Source organism: Drosophila subpulchrella, chromosome 3R (genome assembly GCF_014743375.2).
Source record: "Drosophila subpulchrella strain 33 F10 #4 breed RU33 chromosome 3R, RU_Dsub_v1.1 Primary Assembly, whole genome shotgun sequence".
Taxonomy (NCBI): domain Eukaryota; kingdom Metazoa; phylum Arthropoda; class Insecta; order Diptera; family Drosophilidae; genus Drosophila; species Drosophila subpulchrella.
The window spans coordinates 6,019,148-6,039,881 of record NC_050609.1 but is presented as its reverse complement, the minus strand read 5'-3'; the positions used below and the strand labels follow the sequence as shown (position 1 = coordinate 6,039,881).

The window sequence follows — 20,734 nt, the reverse complement described above, 5'->3', positions numbered from 1 at the left end:
AGCACGGCGTGTAAAATTAATTTAAGTGAAGAGCTGAAAGTGTTATTTCTGCTATCGGGATATGCAATTCAAATTAAATGGTTTTTAAAACGATTAAAGAGAGTAATTTATCTTTTCATGCCATTTTTTTAAAGCAGGCAATGCGGCAAGTTGTTTTGGAAAAACATTAAAGTTAACTGAACAGTAAAGAAAGTTATAATGATTATAACTAACTTTGAACTTTTTGAAACCAATTATTTAAATACATGAAAACCGTGATCAGAACAACCATCGAAAAATATCGTGACTTAACGATATATCGATAGGCCGATCGCATATTTAATGTTGCAGCCCTGGATATCGGCTGTGTTCTTCTTCTTCGTTGTGAAATCGCAAGCCGTGATAAACATGTACAATAAGACAAAAGTTATGTGTTTCCGTTGTACTTATCTTCTCGCAGATGTTGCTAGCAATATTGTTTTCTGATAATTGGGCAATAAGCAAATTTGGAAAGCTAAAAAACGTTTCTGAAGTCCTATTTTTAGATCTTGGACCTACAAATTGCGAAATCACCACGCACAGGTACGTCCAAAACATACATACATATGGAATACATACATAAATATGTAATGGCTGACTTTTTACACTGAACAAAAAGTTGTACCATACTTTACTGTTAGTTACGGTTATCTAGTAATTTGTACAGGCTACTTTGATGTTATTTCTAAAAACACTGTTTTTAAAAAGTATTTAAATATTTTCATATTGTTCATCATCATCTATTGATCATAATTTGTACAAAATGATTAGTTAATATAAAAAGATCTTATCCATATATGTTAAACAAAACCAGTATTTGATTAAGTGCCGGTACTTGATTAAAATGAAAATGTTTTAAATTTCTGATACTTTGCAATACATATCCTTCTTATCCTGTCACATAAAAGCCCGTAATAAATATGCCACCTTTCAGCCTCGAAGGGTAGTTGTGTTCAATAAATGAACTGTCCCCGCAGCGGTTCACACATGTCATTCGAAAACTTTTCATCGATTTGTGGGATCGAGATCCGAGGGAGCGACGGAAACAAGTGGAGTGACAGGCATGTGGTTGGCCAAATTATGGCAACTTTAATTGAACAAACCAATATTAATCAAAGGCCAGTGCTCGCCGACTCCCGGGGCATTTAATAAATTGACTACTTCACCGAACTGTAGGTCGGCGGAAGAGTTGGTCGAAATGGTCTGGTCGATATGGTTGGTCATTGGGTGAGTCAGTGCATAATATAAACAGTTATTTGGTAGATTAAATAATCAATTTTAACCGCGCCCCCGCAACACGCAGTTGGCATAATAAATTCAGCTTGTTTAACATGACAGACTGGCCAAAAGGATGGGGAAAAGGCGGCGGAAACCCAGCAATATGCCATTTATATATGGGTCTTTTGAACACTTACCACTGAGCAATAACTCTGAGATTATAATCCAGCTCAACGCCAGCATATTGAATGCCGTATGCAAGGCTCCCGGTCGGCTGGCGTTGCTCATCCTTCGTCCTTCGCCTCCCTCTGGCCGGATCCTTTTGCTGGCCATGTCTGTTTGTTGCCGCTACAGTCGCAATATCTGCTGCTGATGCTGATGCTGCTGCTGCTGCTGCTGCTGAAAAGAGTTGCAGTGCATGAGAAAAAGTTTGAAGCACAGTATAATCATATTTGAGATGATGCTCTCAGGCTTATTGATAACTGGCTGGCTACTTGTCAAAGTTTCAGCAGTAGCAGCAAATTGAAATGTTGCTCTTCCATCTAGTCCCATCTTCAGTCTATTTATCCTCTATCTTAGTGCTCTTTGTTTCTATGTGAAGCCCCGGTACTATATGGTACATCCTATGTCCCCGTTTCCCGTTTGACAACTTTTGTAAGGCTTTCAATGACACGCGTCCGTAAGTTTCAACAGCTCGACGTGCTTAAAAAGTTTGAAACAAGACAAAAACCTTTAACTAAACAGCATACAACAGGCATCCTCTGCGTGTGTGTGAGCCAAATGGCATTAAGCATACGCAGCGTACGCCCAAACCAAGCCATTCCAGACCAGACCAGACGGATGCATCAGAACACCCACTGATTGACAGCTGGGGGCTGTATTCGGCTGTATTCAGGAGATTGTGTGTGTCTCTGACAACTGAAATAGATTGGATGTGGACCGTTGAGGAGCGTTCTGGAGGAGAAGGAAGCGCCGGGGAGCTGCTGACCAAAACATTGAAAACAATTGTCAGTTGCTGGTTGCATTTGTAACTTGGCTGACAGGACAAGACGTCTGCTTCTTGTATCAATTAGACCACAAAATCAGCAAGACCAATTGTTTGGCTTCCATTTGGCCGCAAAAACAGAAGCTAATGGTCAAAAGTTACAAATGGTCCGCAGGCAAACAGTGCAGCTTATAGATGCTACGTTCAGATGAGGATATTTTGATAATGATATCATCATATCAACGCATTAACTCAAGTCGCCCTAAGCACGTAAGCCTGGGTCGGGGCTTATTTGTCATTTACTGCACCCAACTGAACGTTCTTCGTCTTAAGGTCGGGTGCGCATAGCGTTTTGCTACTAATTTTGAACAGCAATCCCCCGAAATAAACAGAGGACCAGTGAGAGAGATAGAGAGGTTCAAAACCCAGCAATAAAATGCCATTAGAGTGGATGGACCGGGGTGCTCTTCCAATCATTTTGTGCTTTTAAGCATGCGACTCAAAGTTATCGTCGTCGTAGTCGTAGTCCTTCTGTCGCAAAAACAACAAACGCATTAACCTACACACCCCCAGGATGAAGGACCAAGGATGAAGGACGAAGGACGCAGGGCGAAGAAGTGTTGCCTTTGCATTTTGCATGCCCAACGACCTTCCCCATTTCGAGCATATCGTTTTGCAAATTGTCCGGCAGATTGAGAGACATCCTCATCGATTTGTTTGCTTGCGGGTTTTCCGGATCGACTCTGTTAAATGCCCTCATGTGAGCATTTAAATTAAATTTAAATATTATTGTAGGCAAGTCGATTATGTTCGGGTCATCATTTTGAACTTTAATGTTTCGGTGTTATTGCTTGGAAGGCCCTATCCTGGCCCAGGCCCAGGAGCAGCAGCAGGCTTTCTCTGACTAATAGCCTTTTTGTTTTCGGGGCACTAAAGGAAATTATTTTGCGGTTGCCTGGCTGGCTGTGGGTCTGATATCCTGCCCAACTAATTCTCCATCCCCGGCATACCCTTTGTTGCTGGCCATTGTCTTTGTGTTCTCCGCCATAAGGAATTCACAAATTTTGTAGTCCGGCTCAAATTTGATAAAAACAAATTTTCAAATATTTCATTATGATTTTAATTGAAATTTCTACGCATAGCAAAGTACTAGCCCCGAACAGAACCGCCTCGTGTTCTCTGGAGGGTTAAATAAGATTGAATAATTTGATTTAATGTATGTGCTTTGTTGGCTTTTTCCTGGAAAAGCAACCGAGGTCCGTAGATCGTAATAAACAGCGTAAATTAACAAATTATTTTGCGCTCTCCAAGTGGCAACAACATTTTTCCCTTCAGCGGTGTAATTAAAAAAGTTACAGCTTAAGCTTAATAAAATGTCCAGTGCATGTATATGTGCTGGATTAACTTTTTTTAAAGTGCTATAAAACAGTTGATTATGGCGTCATTAACGCAAATCTAAGCGCTGGGGAAAAATAATCAAATTAATTTTTTATGTACAAAGTTTGCAGTTTACCAATAAGAGCCCAGCTCATCATAAGCAGTGAGCTTTGAAAAGGGCGCTCAGCTTAATGGGAAATGGGAAAACCGAGAGCTGGGGGGGATTTGGATTCTTGGGAAGGCAACCGCTCGTGACGATGGCAACGATGCCAAGGACAAAGGACAATGCCGGATATTCAAATTCCGAGGAGAAATTCAATTGAAAGTCAAATCAAAACAAAACAAACGAAAATCCGTAATTGACAACATTTCAGCTGATAATGAGCACTTTGCCAGGGGGGCAACAGACTCAGTCACGAATTGGGCTACGGAAAGCGTTAGATGATAGAGGGGGGGGGCAAAAGTATTTCTACGTGGGTATATCGATGAAGTTGAATTGGATGGGATGGGATAGGTGGGGAATCGCAGACACGTCAGCAACCCATCTGTATAACCATCATGCTGACTGTTGAAAACCAGTGGCCGAGCCAATTGATATGATTTTCCGGAATGACATGAAATAGTTGGCACAAAAGAGTCTATTGGTATTTGTGTAATAACAGCTACACTCGAATTAAAACTCTTTTTAGTGTTAATAGAGATCGAAAATAGGTGTTTTATGACTAAATACTTTTTTTGCATTTTCTATAGTTAAAAATTGTAATTAATGACTTGAAATTTATCGTTTCTTTATGGAATAAACCGCTGAATATTAAATTAAATTTTCTTTTAGGAAGTTTAAATAAATATTTATGATCTTGCATATAAAAATATTTGGGGTATAGAAACACAAAGTTTGGTTTTTAAAATACCTTGAGTCTCTAATAATCACATTGTATTTAGTTTTGAAGAACATTTTTCTCATATTCTGTCCATTTTTTTAGTGTATGAAAAAAAGGTGTTATTGGAGAGGAGGTTGTTGACCGGTATCTAATGCGGAAGCCATGACAGGCCAGTATGCTGAGCCAGCAGCAGGTAAGCTCTGCTCTGGATGTCCAGTTAGGATCGATTTCGGACCCAATGATGCCAATCGCCGACACTTGAGCTGGCCACGTCGACACAAGGGAAATTGGCATTGTTGAATGGGAAACTGAAAATGAAAATGAAACTGAACCAGAATGGCTTTAAGGCCTGATCCACTTAAAGGATTCAGTCAGCTGTGTCGAGCCTGAAACTCATTCATTTCGCTGATCCACTTTGCTAATCGCCGGCTGTCAGACGAAGCATATACACCTAAACAATAATCGCAAATCAAGAGAAATCGTTGCTATCATCATACGCACACACTTATAACGCATTAAATGCGTCCTTGATTGATGCGACACTTGCTCGAGGGCTTCTCATTAGGTTTAGTGCCCCGTGCGAGTCGAGGAGCACTTGTGCCGTCTCCTGCTCAAGCCTCTAATCAATCAATCAGTGTTTATGCCACATCCTCCTCTCCGGGAGGATAAAACCCCCTTTGCTCTCTGCTCCAAGGACCAAGGACAAACGAATTGAAACGAGACGAAAATAAAAAAAACTGAAGGGAGCTGAATGTACATAATGAACAAAGCGAAAGCGAGAAAGAAACTTGGCGAAACAATTGCCTCGGTTGATGCGTCGTTTGACGAATGCCCCGCAGGGTCGGATCTGAATCCAGAATCCAAATACAGAATACTATAATCGGTTCCGTGCCATTGGTTAGCCCTCATCTTCTTTGGAAAGGAAGCCGCCAGCCATGGGGTCGGGGCCCAAAAATACCCTTCAATGTTTGCTTTGTGCGGCGTTGGCGTTTTTACAACTTCCGCTTTTTTTGGGTGGTGTGGTGGGGGGGCTAAAGGGAGTTCATCACAGGTTCCTGATTGCCAATGAAGGATTAATGCTCCTGCTTCTGCTGGTTTGGAGCACTAACGCCACGCTTTGATTGCAGCACCGCTTAGCTGCAGGCTAAACCCAACTAGGATCGAGGAGCCCGGGAGCACGACCATTTGCCAGGATACAGACGGCGGAAGCTTTGTGTAATGGCACAAAGGATTGCAAATTGCCAAGGCACTTCCTGCAAGGACATTGATTTCTTTTTTATGCCACAGCTGATCAAACGGTCTTTTTCCTTCCTCCGAGGATGCGAGTCATGAGCTACCCCACCAACCACTTTTATGTATCTCCAACCTCAGAGGCAAGCGATTGCCCACCATCGAGTTGTCACGCCTCGTGTTCTCCTGTCCACCGCCTCCTGTCCCCTGGTTCCCTTAATTATGCACGACTCACTAATGAATTTAGCCGTAATTGTTTGCAGACAGCAGAGCGATAGCCAGCCGCCGAAGACGTGGTCATGAGTCCGTTTCGGGTCAATATTTAATCAAAACGCCGATTGCGGTTTGTCACTGTGACTTGGGCAACCGTAACCTCAGAGCCTTAATTAGACGCTGCACGTCGATTGTAGTCTCCATATCCATTCATTCAACCGTGAGGTGGCAACCCCAATGTGATTAGATCTGGCCGGCGAACGTTCAATTTAATCGCTTAAATGATTTCGAATAACCCTTTAATTAGCTTTTGGCACTAGCTAACATTAAATTACAGAAACCAAGCAGGTATTCAGTAAAGCAAACTAAGATGTTCTCAATTTCGTGATCTCCGATTTACAAGAAAAGAGGTTCTTGAATTCAAGACGAAAGTACTCTCAAGCTTTAAAGGTGAAAGAAGTCTCGATTTTGTTTTTCAAGCTAAAAGTATTCTCGCAAATTTAAGATTATGCCGATAATTGCTTCTTGGCTTATATATATTGACTTTGCTTCGATTCAACAATTTTATTCTAACTGTGTGAAGTAGTTAAAAGTACTAGTATTAGAGTTCTTTAAAAAACTTTAATATAATATCAATTTGGGAAATGTAAAGTCAAACTCCTAGCCGTTTAATGCTACTACCATTCACTTAAGCTCATGTTATAGAATATTTGACTTGCTGAAATTCGACTTGTGTCCAATTTGTTCCCAACCATTTTCGCACGAAAACTTTATCATTCAGTTATTATTGCAGGCAAAAAGTACTTCTCGTTGAGATGAGTTGACAATTTTAAGGCCAAATAGTTTGGCCACCCACGCGAGGATGGGCTTGAATGCGCTGGAGTCCGGAATGAAATGAGAGGTAACCCAAAGCCATTTGAAGTTCGTTGTAGCTGCTCTCGCTCTCGAGCTCGGAGTCCCAAAGCCTGACAGCGGACCCAGAGCCGGGTAACATGGAAAATGCATTTGAAACTCGAACTGTGAACCTCGAAACCGATAAATCACATAGTGAAAAACCGGCATTAGTACATTCCGAACAAAAGAAACTTAAAGGATTCACGCCGGCTGTCCGGCGGCTGTCAGGAGTTTGGCCAGAAGGCGGCGGCGATGGCTACCGATGTGATTTCGAGGGCGGAGGGTGTCCTAGAGAGGGCGTGGCACCGAAGGACGAACCAGGAGACCAGACGTCGGGACGACGGACTCTGTTTGCATTTGGCGCTGGTCGCCGCTATTTATGAAAATAGTTTCTGGAGCAAGTTCCCATCCTCGCAGTGGCCCTACTATCTCTGTGTGTATTCTATATTCTATGTGAAAGTTTCCTAACCACTGGCTGCCAAAAGTTGTGCAAATTGTGGCCGAACAATGGACGGGCAGCTCTGTGATTTCTCGGTTTTAATTTCGATGCTTTCGGATTGTTTTTTGGGGGACTTTCCTGTGTGCGTGTGTATCTGTGTGCGAAATGCCAAAGCTAATCATGCCAGTCGTTCATTTTATGCACGAATAGCACTATTCTAGCTTCTTCTGGAGTTTTGCATAATTAAAAGCCCCGCGGGGTCGTCTAGTTTAAGTTTCAACATCAAAGTCACGCATGTTAATTCAACTGTTTTCGGATCCAAGGCCTCCTTATTCTTTAAGATGTATGTATCTCGCTTTTGCCTGCCGCAGACATATTAATTTACATGTTACCCCAGCCCCGAAAAAACATGGGTTAAATCCATCCATGGCTCGATTTTTTTTTTTTTTTTTACCATACCATACATATTTGTTTTTCGGTGGCCTGGGGCGCCGAAAGTTTGTGCGTGAGTCGTGTGCCTGGTGCTGCTCAATTTAGTTGAACGTAAATAATTAATTACCTGCCGTTGCCTGAGTTATGAAATGCGCAATTAGGCGCATTTAATATTTAATTAAGGGGCAAACGGTAGCGACAAAAAAACGACGATAAGGAAACCCGGAGCAACAAAAAAAAAATGCGTAACGTAGTCCGTAACCGTTTTCCGTATAACCCGTATTCCCAGTATTCCGTCGCCCGGTGAGCACGCAAACCCAATCCAGAAAAAAGGGGCGTGGCTGTTTATCCAAGGGAATGGTATGGGGGTATACGGTATAGAATGGGTGTGGAGCGGATGAAGTGGCTGGATTAAGTGGCAGCTTAAGAATAAACAGGAAGGGGCGGCCTGCGAGTTGGGAGCTGGGAAATGGCTCGCTTCCTTCGGGGAGTGACTAAAACATTGCTGGTCAGTCGCCGTTCACCAGTGCGTATACTTGATTTGTGTGCAAGTGTTGGTTAAAGGCAAGCTTAATGTTAAGTAGAAGCTGGAGATTAGAAGCAGCATCAGCAACTCCAATGGTAAAACAGCGGGGAGCTAGGAAGAAGCTTTAAAGAGAGAGCCAAACAAATGACGGAAGTTGGATGGAATAGAAAAACGGAGCATAATCTTTAAGAAACATGGTAACCGGGTGCATCCCCAAGAGTAGGGGGATAAGAATTCGCTTATAATCCAGCGCAAAACTAAATAAACTATGGCCAGTGCACTGCAGCACAAAAATGCTTAAACTGCACAGGGAAAATAAAATCTCATTTTCTTGTTCAAATCTATTCTATCGGATTATGGTGTCACACTGAGACTGCAAGGTTATAAATTCGGATTTTTGTCGCTAAAATATTTAACAACTTGGTGTCTTATATGAAGAGTTTGGTATTTTGAGACTAGTTTTTGCACTCCTTAATTTCTTGTTTGTTCTATGACTTTAAAATGGGTTTAGTGCTTTGTATTTTTTAACCCTATGTCTTTTAACTTAGAACCTCTAAGCTACTTTTTATTTTAATATTCAATTATCATGTGGTTTAATGGATTTTACTCTTTTAGATATTATTTTTCTTACATTTTATAGTCTAGTCTTAAGTGTCGAAATTTAATATACCCCCATCTCTAAGTTCTGTGTTTCTTTTAGCTTAAATATATATTTATAATTAGATCTAATATATTTTTATTTAGTATATAGATAAAGATTTTAATAATGTCAAATGCTTAAAGCCAACGTCCTTTGAAGCCTTCCTCTCGATATATTTTTTGCATGCTCATGGCTGGCAACATTGTTCCGGATATCGGGTTAATGACGAGCATTTGCCTATTAGTAGGCCTTTTTAGATTACCCAGCTCCTTGGCCTCTGACTTTGGATAGAGATAAAGTCGAGTGGGGAAAGTGGGGAAAATGGGTAAGTGGGCTGTGCAGTCTTAACAGCCCGATAATTTGCCTCTGCCCTGGAATTTTTGGTAAGCTGTTAAGCAGCCGCTCCCATGTCGTTTTTATTTTACACTCATTAAAAGATAAACGAGACAAGCTAATGACTTTTTGGGGCTAAGTAGTGAGGCCTTGACATGGGGTTGTTGCAGTGTGGGTGGGTTTTGGGGGTAGGGAAGTGACGAAAGCACCAACGATGGCAATGAAGTGAAAAGAAAATGGCGGCTGCGTTTCCGCTACAAGCCGTTAAATTAAAGAGAAGGACAGGAAAAAAGAGGAAAAACCGGAAGATTGCGAGTGATAGGGATTGCATGGCGGAGACAGGCGAGAGCTGGGCTGGGGGCGTGGCATCCCAGAAAAAGGCGCGGCAGATAAGATTCGTTTATGACACCCACGCCCCCAACATGCCACATATCCTCTTTTGCTATACACATATATCTTTCCCAGTTTGTGTGAGTTTTTCGTGCACGTCGCAAGACAAATGCAAATCCCTGGGTAATTAGGAGTTGTGTTCATGTCGTCGTGGTAATAGTTTTATGTTGCCACATTGTAGGCGACACGATGCGTGGCATCATGTCAAGCCAGCCCGAGATTGAAGCGAGGCGAGGCGAGGCCATCCCACTCCCTCAGTCGTTTTGGGGTTAATGTTGGTCTGCGTGACATCCTCGCATCCTTTTTCATTTGCCTTAGCCTCTGCCTCCGACTGCATTTAATTTGATTAGCAAGCCGAAAATATACGCTTTCATTAGCCCGCGCTTTTAATTCAATTTTAGCTAATTTTTTGCTGCGCCAAAGTTACAAAGTTTGCCAAAAAAAAACATTGTTTGCCCCGAAAAACCCTTGGGAACTGGTCTTCTAGCTTAAGCCAAAGTTATGTTTTGTGCTTTGGGGCAAAGACTACAACAACACGGGGATAAAGGAATATTTATTTTATTACAAATTTATGATTTTGTTTTTTCTTCGCCACAGCAGTGCTGTGCTGTCTTCTCTTACATAATAGAAAACGGAAGCGGAAGCGTGAAATGAGCTTGTGCATAAACATCTCGCACACAAACACTCGTTTAAGCAATCGCCATGCAGGTGGAATCGCATCCTCCATTTTGGTGGCATTTTATGACACAAAACTCATAACTTTTTCGTTGGGTAGTTGCTTATTTTGCTCAAAAATCCGCAGCAGCCACATAAATATCACCCACCCAACATCCAAAGAGAGAAAGTAAAGTATAGCTCGCTTCTAGGCGTAGCATAGCCGCAAGATAAAGTGGCATTTGAAACTTGTGCGCACTATTTTCTGTGCTGTTGTGGCCTTGTTTTTGTGTTTTCTCTCTTCTGTATGTTACTGGAAAACTTTTTGCACAAGATCGCGTCACGCCTGGAAATGAAACTTTTTCCCTTTTTCCCCGAACAGTTTCCGCTTGCTTAGATGCCAAATGAAAGGGGCGAAGCTACAGGAAAATGCACCTTTTTTTTGGGACTTTGGTCTCTGGTCTCTGAGCTGCCAACTCCAAAACTCCCATCTCCATTGGGTTCATCAGCGTGAATGTCAAAGAGCTTTGTCATTGGCGCCACTTGACTTTGTTAAATGCTAACAGTTTTTATCTGCTGGGCGGTTAATACGCCGCTCGGCCTTAGTCATAATTTATGGCATGAAATAATGCGCCATTAAAAGTTTTGCCGGAAGGAAAAGTGGCGCCTCGAGTCGCAGCTGCCACAAATAACTTTGCATGCACGTGTTGAAAGCGCCAGCGATACAAATCTAAGTCAAATGAGGGGAGCTGGCGGGGCCTAAGGACCAAGGAATAAGGACTCAAAATGAAATCAACGCCGGCAGATAAAAATCTTCTGCTATGCAAGCTCGTTAATACATTTTTGATGAGAGACAGACACACACACACAACAAGTGGCAGGCGGATGGACAGCAAGTTATGAGGAAAAGTTCTGACTGGCCCCTACCGACCCGCTGAACCTCTGAACCCTCCCAACCAACCTGGCCAACAAACACACACTCTGTGTGTGTGCCCTTTCTGCTCCCTGACACAGTTTTCTCGGTACTCGGTACTCGGTTGGCTTTTTGAAATGTTTTGCCTGCGCCGCCATAAATCAGAAGCAGAAAACTGAAACTAAAAGCCTGCCCACAGAAAAAAAAAAACGAAATGGTACGGGGGAAAACTACAGTTAAATATGTTGTAACAAATAAAGTACATCAGTTGGGCAATGGCCCAGTGGGAGACGAGTGTGCGGATGAGGATGCGGTAAGGACATCCTTACCTCTCTCTCCTTCTGCACGGCCAGCTCATTCATATTTATGGCATTTTTGCATTCAGCCGACATCATTTCGTAATGTGAAGAGCTGTTACCGAGCGACCTTACGCTGTCAGGTCCTTTAACTCCTTGCCATTCGTCCTGCCTGCTGCCTTCTGGGCTCTGGGTTCTGGGTGGCACAGAAATCATGGCAATTGGCACGTTGCTCATACGCTGCGTGGGCCCCCCCCACTAGCCAGCCCTGGTCATTTATGAAGCTCATAAATTTCACAAAAATTTCCCCTTCGGTTTCTTGGGCGAAAATTACTTAACAAAAAAAAAAAATAGGAAAGAAAAAAAACGAATTGTCTAATAAACTTTGCAATAAATTCGAACATAAATTTTATACACACAGCACGGCAGCCGAACTTCAAGCGTTAAAACTATGCCAACAAAAGCCATTAATTCCAGTCAGCAGAAATGAAGTAAAGTGTCAGTTATGTCGGTGGGTTGGGGGGTTATTCGAAGGCCTTGCTTTTCGAGGGGTCCCTCGCCGGAGTCCTTCGAAGGACTCTCTCCACCGGGAACACCGGAGGTGAGCAGGCTGAGCTGAGACAGCGGAAATTAAATGCTGCCACTGGCAGTTCCCCCTACACAACTCCGCCTCCTGTTTTTGCTTGTCCAATGCCTGCTACTCATAATTAGATGATTTAAAGTTATCGCTAAAGTTGCAGCTGCCTGCCTGGCTGGGCTGCAACCTGAAAGGCAGGTTGTGATGGTCGAATGGTGGGGTTTAATGGGCGGAATGGCAGGAGTGGTAGCGGTTCGATTCACTTTGCCGTTTGCCAAATGTCTCTCGGAGCTTAATTGCAAAGTTTTTGCCACCAGTGGAGAGTCGTCGTCGTCGTCGTCGTCGTTGTCCAAAGTGATTTCGCTGAACTTTGGCACATAAATTATGCGATTTTTAAACAGCCCGAGCTGGGGAGTTTTCAGTTAGTTCCACTGCGGACTGGTTTCAAGTTGAGGAAAAGGAAAACAAATACATATAATTTGGCATTCATGAAATTCACTTTGCAGCGCCAAAAAGTTCGAATGAGCCGCGGGCTCAAAGTAGCCTTGGCTTTTGCTCCTTCCGAGGCACTAATGTATAATGAGGACACACGAATCTGATACTGATGATCCTCCCATCGTTCGTATGTGTATGGCACCCCCCACGGTCTATGTTTGCCTGTATGCAGAATGGATTAAAAAACTTTTGATTAACCTTATCAAAAGCAAAAGCTGTGTAAACAGCGCACAGGGCGGAGCAATCAGGACGTCGAGAGCGAAGCGCCAAAAGACTCGTACAAGTTTTTAAAAGAAAATAAGTAACTTTTTGACAGCCTGCTACACACAAAAACACATCACACGCGCCCTCTGTCCTTAGCCCTTTGCACAAAGCAAAGCAAAAGTTTGTTATTTTTTTTAAAAAGCCAACTCCCTTAGCCTTTTGCCAAAGCGTATGCGTGTTTATCTGGGCGAGGGGCTGTGTGCCAGAATGGCAAATAAATTAAAACGAAGGGCAGAATATGGAGGATGGCTTAAAAGTTGCCGAATATTGATGGCCAGGGCAAGATAAACGGGGAAATCCACTGTCTTACACACACCATTTTTGTTTGTCTATTTATTTTTATATTTTAAGAATAAATGGTTTTTGTAAAATTCTTAAATACGGTTGACAAATCCCCCAATCAGGTATGACACTCTCTTGTTTTTCAAGCTTTGAACCTCACAAAACAAACGACACCTTAATATTTGAACTCAAGAAATAAAGTTGCCTCTCCTCTAGATCATCTCGACAGTGCTAAATGGTAGTTTGCTGCTTTTCTGCATCTATAAATTAAAATTGTTTCTGTGGCAATGTATTTTTTGTCATTGCCAAAGCAAGGACATAAATTTCTTTTATACGAAAAGTGCATTTGCTTTCGTTTTGGGTGAAATATTCTTTAATCCTTTAGTGTGATTCTAGTGCACGAAAAACGCAACTTAAAGTTTGCAATTTATATATTTGAGCTTTTATCGAACTGCATATTTGCCAAAGCAAAAGTAATAATTGGTATGGCAAAAAAATATATTTCTAAAAATACGTTTTCAGTTGGCCACGAATTAAGAATTTTTGAATTTGTTTTTGTGCAAATAATATTTTTTTTGCCAAACAAATTTGTTTCATTTCACATTTGACTGGATTCTTGTTTGCCTAATATTCCCCCCTTGCCTGTGTTGTTTTTCCGCTTTATATTTGCATTGAGAGCAATAAAGCCGCAATTTTTGCGTATACGTAACGTACTGAAGCGTTTCTCAAGTGTCGCACCTTTCACGCATATGTAGGCTTTTGAGGGGTTTTCCTGGGAAAGTCAGACGACACGTCGGCAGGTAGGAAATGTTCTTATCGGTGGGGCCTTCGCTCTTCAATCAGCGGTTAACTTGGCTGCCTGCTCGCCTGGAATTAACATGTCACATTTGAGGCAACCCCGCCGCCAGCACACGATGTCTTTATCGCCGCGATACACTTTGTTGTGCCTGGCAAATGAGCATTACTTGATTACCCGCAATTATTGTTACTGTGCCCAGACACACTCGCACATTTTCCATTAGGCATACACACTCACTCGCGGAAAAGGGCGCGTAATTGCCGCATATGCGAAATGAAAACTCTGCCGGCAGCATACTTGACATTAGTGCGGTGGCTGCGAAATTTTTGGGTCAAAATGCTAGAAAAACAAAAAGCAGTAAAAATACTTTAAATGCGCAAAAGTCGTTGCACTCGGAAAAAAATGTAAGAGGGAAAAGTAATGGTTTAAATTTTTGTTAAATGCATTAAAAGCTATGATCAATAATATGAGGGTGAAAAAAGGATTCAAATAATAAAAAACCAGAGACTGAAAAATTGGTAATTAATTATTTTTGATCCAAAAAAATCATACATTTTGGATCACAATAAAACACAGAGAAAAAAATCTACAGGTATTTTAATAAATTTTAATTTTAATTTTAAAGTTAAAACGTAAAGGAAATAAATTTCGTTTTTATAAACAGATGTCTCGAAATCATAAATCAATGTTAATTCATTGTTCGATCGATTTAAAAAATTTGTTTTTATTAAATGTTGTTGTTTAATAAGAATATTTTTCCAGGTGTATGTCTGACTGTGTGCTAGTGCTTTTATATACAAATGCCGCCGCTGCTCGGAGCAGTTATGCGCTGCATTTAATTACACTTGCGAATCGCGGGCTCTTTTTTTGAGAGGCAGTCGCGAAAGTTTTCGCTCGGCCTCCGCAAGTTGCAAGTTGCGCGCTGCAAGTTGCGCTTTGTGCCGGCTAAAAAACCCAAACGCATTTCATTAACACAGCCCAACTTCACGGCAACAATAGCAGCCGTAAAAGCAGCAGCAAACAGGCGGAGAATTTCATTTTTTGCGCCTGTATGCAGCATGTCGCCAAACATTTAGCAGAGGCCCTTGTAGTGAAAGTGGGTGGTGGTGGTGGTGGTGGTGGTGGAAAGTGGGGTGGGGTAGCACTTCAGCCCTGAGCCAAAACTTGCCACTCACAAACACACCCATACCTCATACCTCATGCACACACACACTTACAGACGCAGACACATGCACTCTCACATGTACTCCAAAACGCTGACGACCTCAATTTCCAGCGCATAAACACTTTTTATGCAAAATAAAAACGCTTTACTTTGTACAGAGCGCATTGACCGAAATTTATTTATATATATATATGTATGAATGTACCTACCCACACATATACCATAGAAATACACCAAAATATATTTTTTAAATAAATCAAAATACGCAGAAAAATCCATTTAAACAAATGCGCCCCACAAAGCAAAGGCAAAACAATTTGTTCTTAATTGGCCAGTGGCGCCCGAAAACTGGCCACAAATGCAAAATAAAACTGTAGTGCGGATCAACTGCAAAGTGGGGGCAATAATATAGCAGTTCAAGCTAGACAGTCAGTTAATATTTAAATGGGTGAATTGAAACAGCTAGAAACCGAAATAGATATGCTCTTCAGTTGCAAGGAGGACTATATTTTTCATTTATTCATTTAAATCTAAATAGGTTATCTGTTTTCATAATTCAAATAATATTTGTAAGTGTCATTTCTTAAAATGTTATTCAATAAATCTTCGCGGAAAATAATAATATTAAATCTAAAAATCTATATATATAACAACTAAGAATCAAAGCATAGCCAAATCCACCAAAATAATACTACCAAAATTTCGTATTACTATATTTTTATAACTTAGGGCTCCCCAAGTATACCAATTGGTATTATATAATCTCTTGATTATCCAAGGTTATTGTTCTCCACATATTTGGTAACTTGTCGATTCAATATCAAATTTCTTGTTGTTTGTAAATGTGAAAATTATATTTCTGAATATGAATGCAGAGTTCATTCCGAGCCATAGGTCCATAATTCATTTAATCAAATTAACCATCTTTCTTCTGCCCATCGAATCGATATCGAGTTGCATGATATGCTGATCAGGGAGTGCTGTTTTATTCCCGTCGTTAACTGTGCGTGGAGTGAGGGTAAATATCGTCATGTCGACGGCAAGGATATGGACGGCAGACAGTTGGCGACAGCCTGCTTGTTCGAACATCCTCCTTTTTGGCCGACAACCTCCTCCTTTTGGCCAACAACCACCTCCTGCACAATCGCACACGCAGAATGGCCAGAGAGAGGAGAAGTCAATACGTTGCCTTAATTGCTTACAAGTTGTTTGCCTTGTTGTTGCCGAGTATGTTTATCGTTTAAAGTCAAGTGAATTGACCTCAGCGCGACTGACCCATTGACCGGGTGTCCGTGTCCGTGTCCCAACTCCTTCCATTCCCTACCCATTTGGTACCCCTCAGCTTTTGGCCCCAGTCTGTCGGCATTGATTTTTATGGTGCTTGGGCTATTGCCGAGATAGAAGAACCAGCCGACCGACCGACCACTTTATGACTTTTTTAATTACTTATTTTGCTTAAAATTGTGTAGTGTAGGCAAATAAACAAATGGAGTGACTGTGTGTGGGTCGCATGGATGTGGCATATACACTTGCAGAAAAATATGGCTCCGTTTATAGGCAAATAAAATAATGAAAATTGCGATACGAAAGAGCTCCATGGCTGCTAGCCATCCCAAAAGTCCTTTGTTTGTCTTTTATTAGGACAGTAAAATCTTTCTTGTTGCTGTTTTTGCCCACTGCTGCTGATGCTGCTGCTGCTGCTGATGCTACTGCTATGGCTATATGGCTATATCGTCCTCGTCATCGTCCCGGCTGCTAGCCACTTGACCAAGCCCAGGACAATGAGGACAATAACGATGTCGCTATCCCGACCTTTTGTCCGTTGGCCTGGGCAAATTTTTATATAGTTTACCATATTGTTGGGCCACTACTGAATTCTCTTTTTTTTTGTTGCTGCTTGGCCTGCAAATATTTTGAGAGGAATGAGGCCAAAAGGCAAAGTCCTGGCCACAGCATAATTTCGAGTGCAAAGAGCCGAGGAGCTACAAAAACCATGACAAACAAGACCACCAGATGCTGTGACTCAATTCAAGTGGCTCGATGTCTAAATGAGACACATGTCTATATATTTATATATATATATATGTGTAACGGCATGTATATGCAATTCCGGGCGTGGTCACACTTTGATTGTCTTCATTTAGTTAGGTTTTTATGCTGATTTACTTAGGCCACAGACAGCAGCCATTTACGACCTTTTAACGCCCGGCACGATAAAATCTGAACGTCGACGCTCTCGCACTCGTCCATAAACCCGGGCCAAAGAGCCATAAACCGGGGCTCAGACAATGGCTGCAAAAGGTCTTGAAAGCGATTTCCCATTGATTCCCATTCGCCCTTCTCCCTATGAAATCCCTGAAATCCCATCGAAAACTGCACCTTCGCAATGGCCAATTCATTGGTGGCTCACATTTTCGGTGATTTAAATTAATTTCAAAAATCATTTCTCACTTGCGGCGCACAAATCGACCCTGACCTGCGGCTCAGGAGAGTTGCGGTGCCGGCTGGCTAATGAATATTTAAACAGCTGCACGTCCCACTAGCACATAGAAAATATATGGACCCTTTCAACTGGTTGCCATGGCAGTGTATTAAATGAAATTTTCCACCAGGGCCAAGCTGTCTTAGTGAAAAATAAAAGAATCAGACAATGCGAAATTTATCTGGGCAATTGCATTAAGTGGCAAATAAGTCTCAAGCCTGAACTTAAAATTCTGGGGAAAAGTCAACTCAGAAATCTAACAGCTTAATTTGTGTTCTCTAATCCAATGATTACTATAAATGAGTATACTTAAGAAGAAGATTCTTAGCTGTCAATTATCAAATGGTTTCTTTCTTATGCCATTATATACCTACACAAATTATAAATTTCGAAACAGACTAACTTAATTTGTGCTAGAATTTATTGTATACTCATAAAAAGACTTTGTAAAGGGTTTTTTATTTTTTTTTAAGCCCATTCTTTTCAGCTTAAAAGTGACCCAAAAAGTATTCAAATATGAATCATTAAATAAAAATGATCAGCTAAGAGGTGTCTCAATGGCAACATCATTTTGTCAATTGCTTTTAAAGTGACAGATAAGTCTCAAGATAAGAGCAAAAGCTCATCTCAGAATATAACCACTCAGAAATCTGTTCACGTTTGATGGCTTTATTTGTGTTTTCCAATCCAGTGACCTAGCCAACGCCGCGCGCCTTTAAAGTAATTAAATTTCCGTGGTATTACGCATACGCCACATGTTACAGCAGAGTAACATTGCGGGCTGTGTGTTCCTGTCTGTGTGCGTTTGATTGTGCGGCTTGTAACCAGGCCATCATGTCGGCGCCTGCTGGTTTGCAAGGGCAAAAGTCTGGGTCTCTCAGTATCCGTCTCCATTTCCTTCTCCTCCAGTCCTCCAATCCTCCAACCTCATCGCCATCATCTCATTTCATCTGGTTTGGCCTGGCCTGGGAGATGGGATGGCCGGGTCTGGTCTCATATCAACAATGTTGCTAAGCTGCCAGCTTCAGCTACTCCCAACCGCAGCGGTTTCAGCGTTGAAATAGCAGAAATTTTGATTTTACGACCTTGTTGCCGTCATTAACGTTATTTTATGATGACGCTGATACGACCGCGAAATATTGTGTGGCCCACCCAAAGCCACCCGAACCCACAGAATCTAAAAGGAGGCTGAAGGACCTGCAGCAGCCCCTGGGATGATATTGTGTGTGGACCAAGTTATTATGTTCCGTTCCGACGTCTAAGTAAAAAACCAATAAATGTTAATGAAAATACAAGAGACAAAGTTTAGTTTGTCGAAAGGGAATCGCATGAGGCATCGGAACATAAGCTGATAATATTATTGCGCTATTAATGGGCTCAGGTGTTATGGCACTTTTAATCGCTTTTGTTACAGTTGCCAAAGTCGCAACAATAACTTGACAATAGACCACAATAAAAAGAATTTTGCTTGCGTGTGTGAGTGTTGGTCTGCTTTCTTCTTTCTCCTTTCTCACTTCTCTATCCATTTCTTGTTGCTTTCGCTTTTGTATGACTAAGCAGCGATTGCAACTTTTTGCCATTGGCCCGAGGCAAAAACTAATTGCAAAACCAAACGCACATCCCAAGTAGCTACCGATACCGCTTCCGTTGGCTCCTTTTCCCGCCCCTTTTCACCGCCGCCTCTGACTTTGCGGACAGGTGTGCAGAGGCTGCTGCGACTGCTGCAGCAAGCTGAAAAGCAATTTAGTAAATTCCTTGGTGTTTGGCAAATAGAAAAGCCAACTTCCAACGGTTCTCGGTCTTTTCTTTCGGTCTCCCCTCGCCACCCCGCAAACGGCATCCTTCGGCAAAATCAATTTTAATGATACCAAGCTGCCAGACAGCCTCAATGGAAAGGAAGCGAAGCGAGTGGCGGCAAGTAAATGGCAAATGGCACCTCTATAAAATGGTTATCCCCTAACTCATCCTGGCCCGGATTGCAGCATATGCAGTTCACAGTGGGTCGACTTTGAGCACGACCCATACAGCTAGAGCTGGCCAAAAATTAGCACCGGATCAAAATAATCGATAGTCTTCTAAATTTATTATAAGGCATTTATCTAATTTATCGATAATTGTTATTGCATATCGGCCATTGTGTGAAGTACGGTTCGACTTGTTTTCATACAGTCATCCTTTTCGGATTTTTGAAGCTTAGCCCTTTTATTATGTCACTGAACATTGTTGGTTATTTAAAATTTTAATGAAAATGACCGAAATGGTCTATAGAACGATATAGAAAAAGTTATAATGAAAATGCAATATGAATCTATTACAGATTATCTTTTCTTCCTCATAGACATACACTTTCCTTTTCGATATTTTTTAACACACCCTTTTTCGGTAAGATAAAATATTTAAGTCCTTTTACCTAATCGAAAGTTTCATTCCCTTCGAATTTACAACCCTCCTATAATTTGTAATAAAAAATGGTTACGAAGGGAGAACTCCCCCACAAAAGCAAAGGCACATACAATGTAAGTAATTATTTGGTACATATATAGTTTTAGGGCGGGTGCCCTAAAAGACGAGTGCACCTGGCAAAGTCTGGGGACATCTCATATGATTTTTAATGCGTATGTGTGCCGAGTATTTTTACCTTTTTCTTATTTTTTTTAAGTATTTCCTTTGAGGGCGGCAAGTCCCTCAACTAAGTTGTTATACAGTTGCGTGCACCTGTCTCTAGCCATTTCCAGGTGCAAGCAGATGGCATTTCTTTGGCTCTTTGGCTTGGCTCCCCTGTTGGCCCCCTAGCGAGTGCTGCTGGCTTGTCGCAATTAACGTTCGCGGAAATTCCTGGCAGTGGGATCAGCGGGTCGGAAGGCGGAGGGCAAACGCATTGGGGCGTGAACAGCACGGAAGTCGTTCGGCCCACACGGCGGATACGTGCTTTAAGGTCTGACCTTCTTTATGTGTGAGATTGTGTCGCTGAGTGTGTGTGTGTGTGTGTGTGTGTGGGTGTCGCTGAGTGTCTGCTGCAAATTGTTGCATGGCATTGTTCCCTGTCACCCACATACCATTCCCTAACCATTGCCACCGTTTGAAGGCATTTAGTGACTCGGTTTCTGGGCTTTCTTCCCTTTGCAGTGACAACTTGCGGCCTACTTGCCATTTGCGTGTGGCATATGGAAAAGTCGGGAGTCAGAGCAAAACAATTGCTGCCATTACAGTTTGTAATTCGGTAATCAGCCA

At 41.9% G+C, this 20,734-nt stretch overlaps 1 protein-coding gene across 2 annotated transcripts in view; it reads right to left on the bottom strand.

Moving 5' to 3' along the window:
- Positions 1-20,734, bottom strand: part of LOC119546567 — a 62,454-nt gene that overhangs the window by 12,179 nt on the left and 29,541 nt on the right. Inside the window, exon 3 of one of the 2 annotated variants that reach the window (XM_037852962.1) lies at positions 1,434-1,635. In XM_037852962.1, the coding sequence (XP_037708890.1) occupies positions 1,434-1,569 (136 nt within the window). In that variant the 5' untranslated portion in view covers positions 1,570-1,635. The remainder of the gene's footprint in view (positions 1-1,433; positions 1,636-20,734) is intronic. The other variant, XM_037852952.1, reaches the window with a different exon arrangement.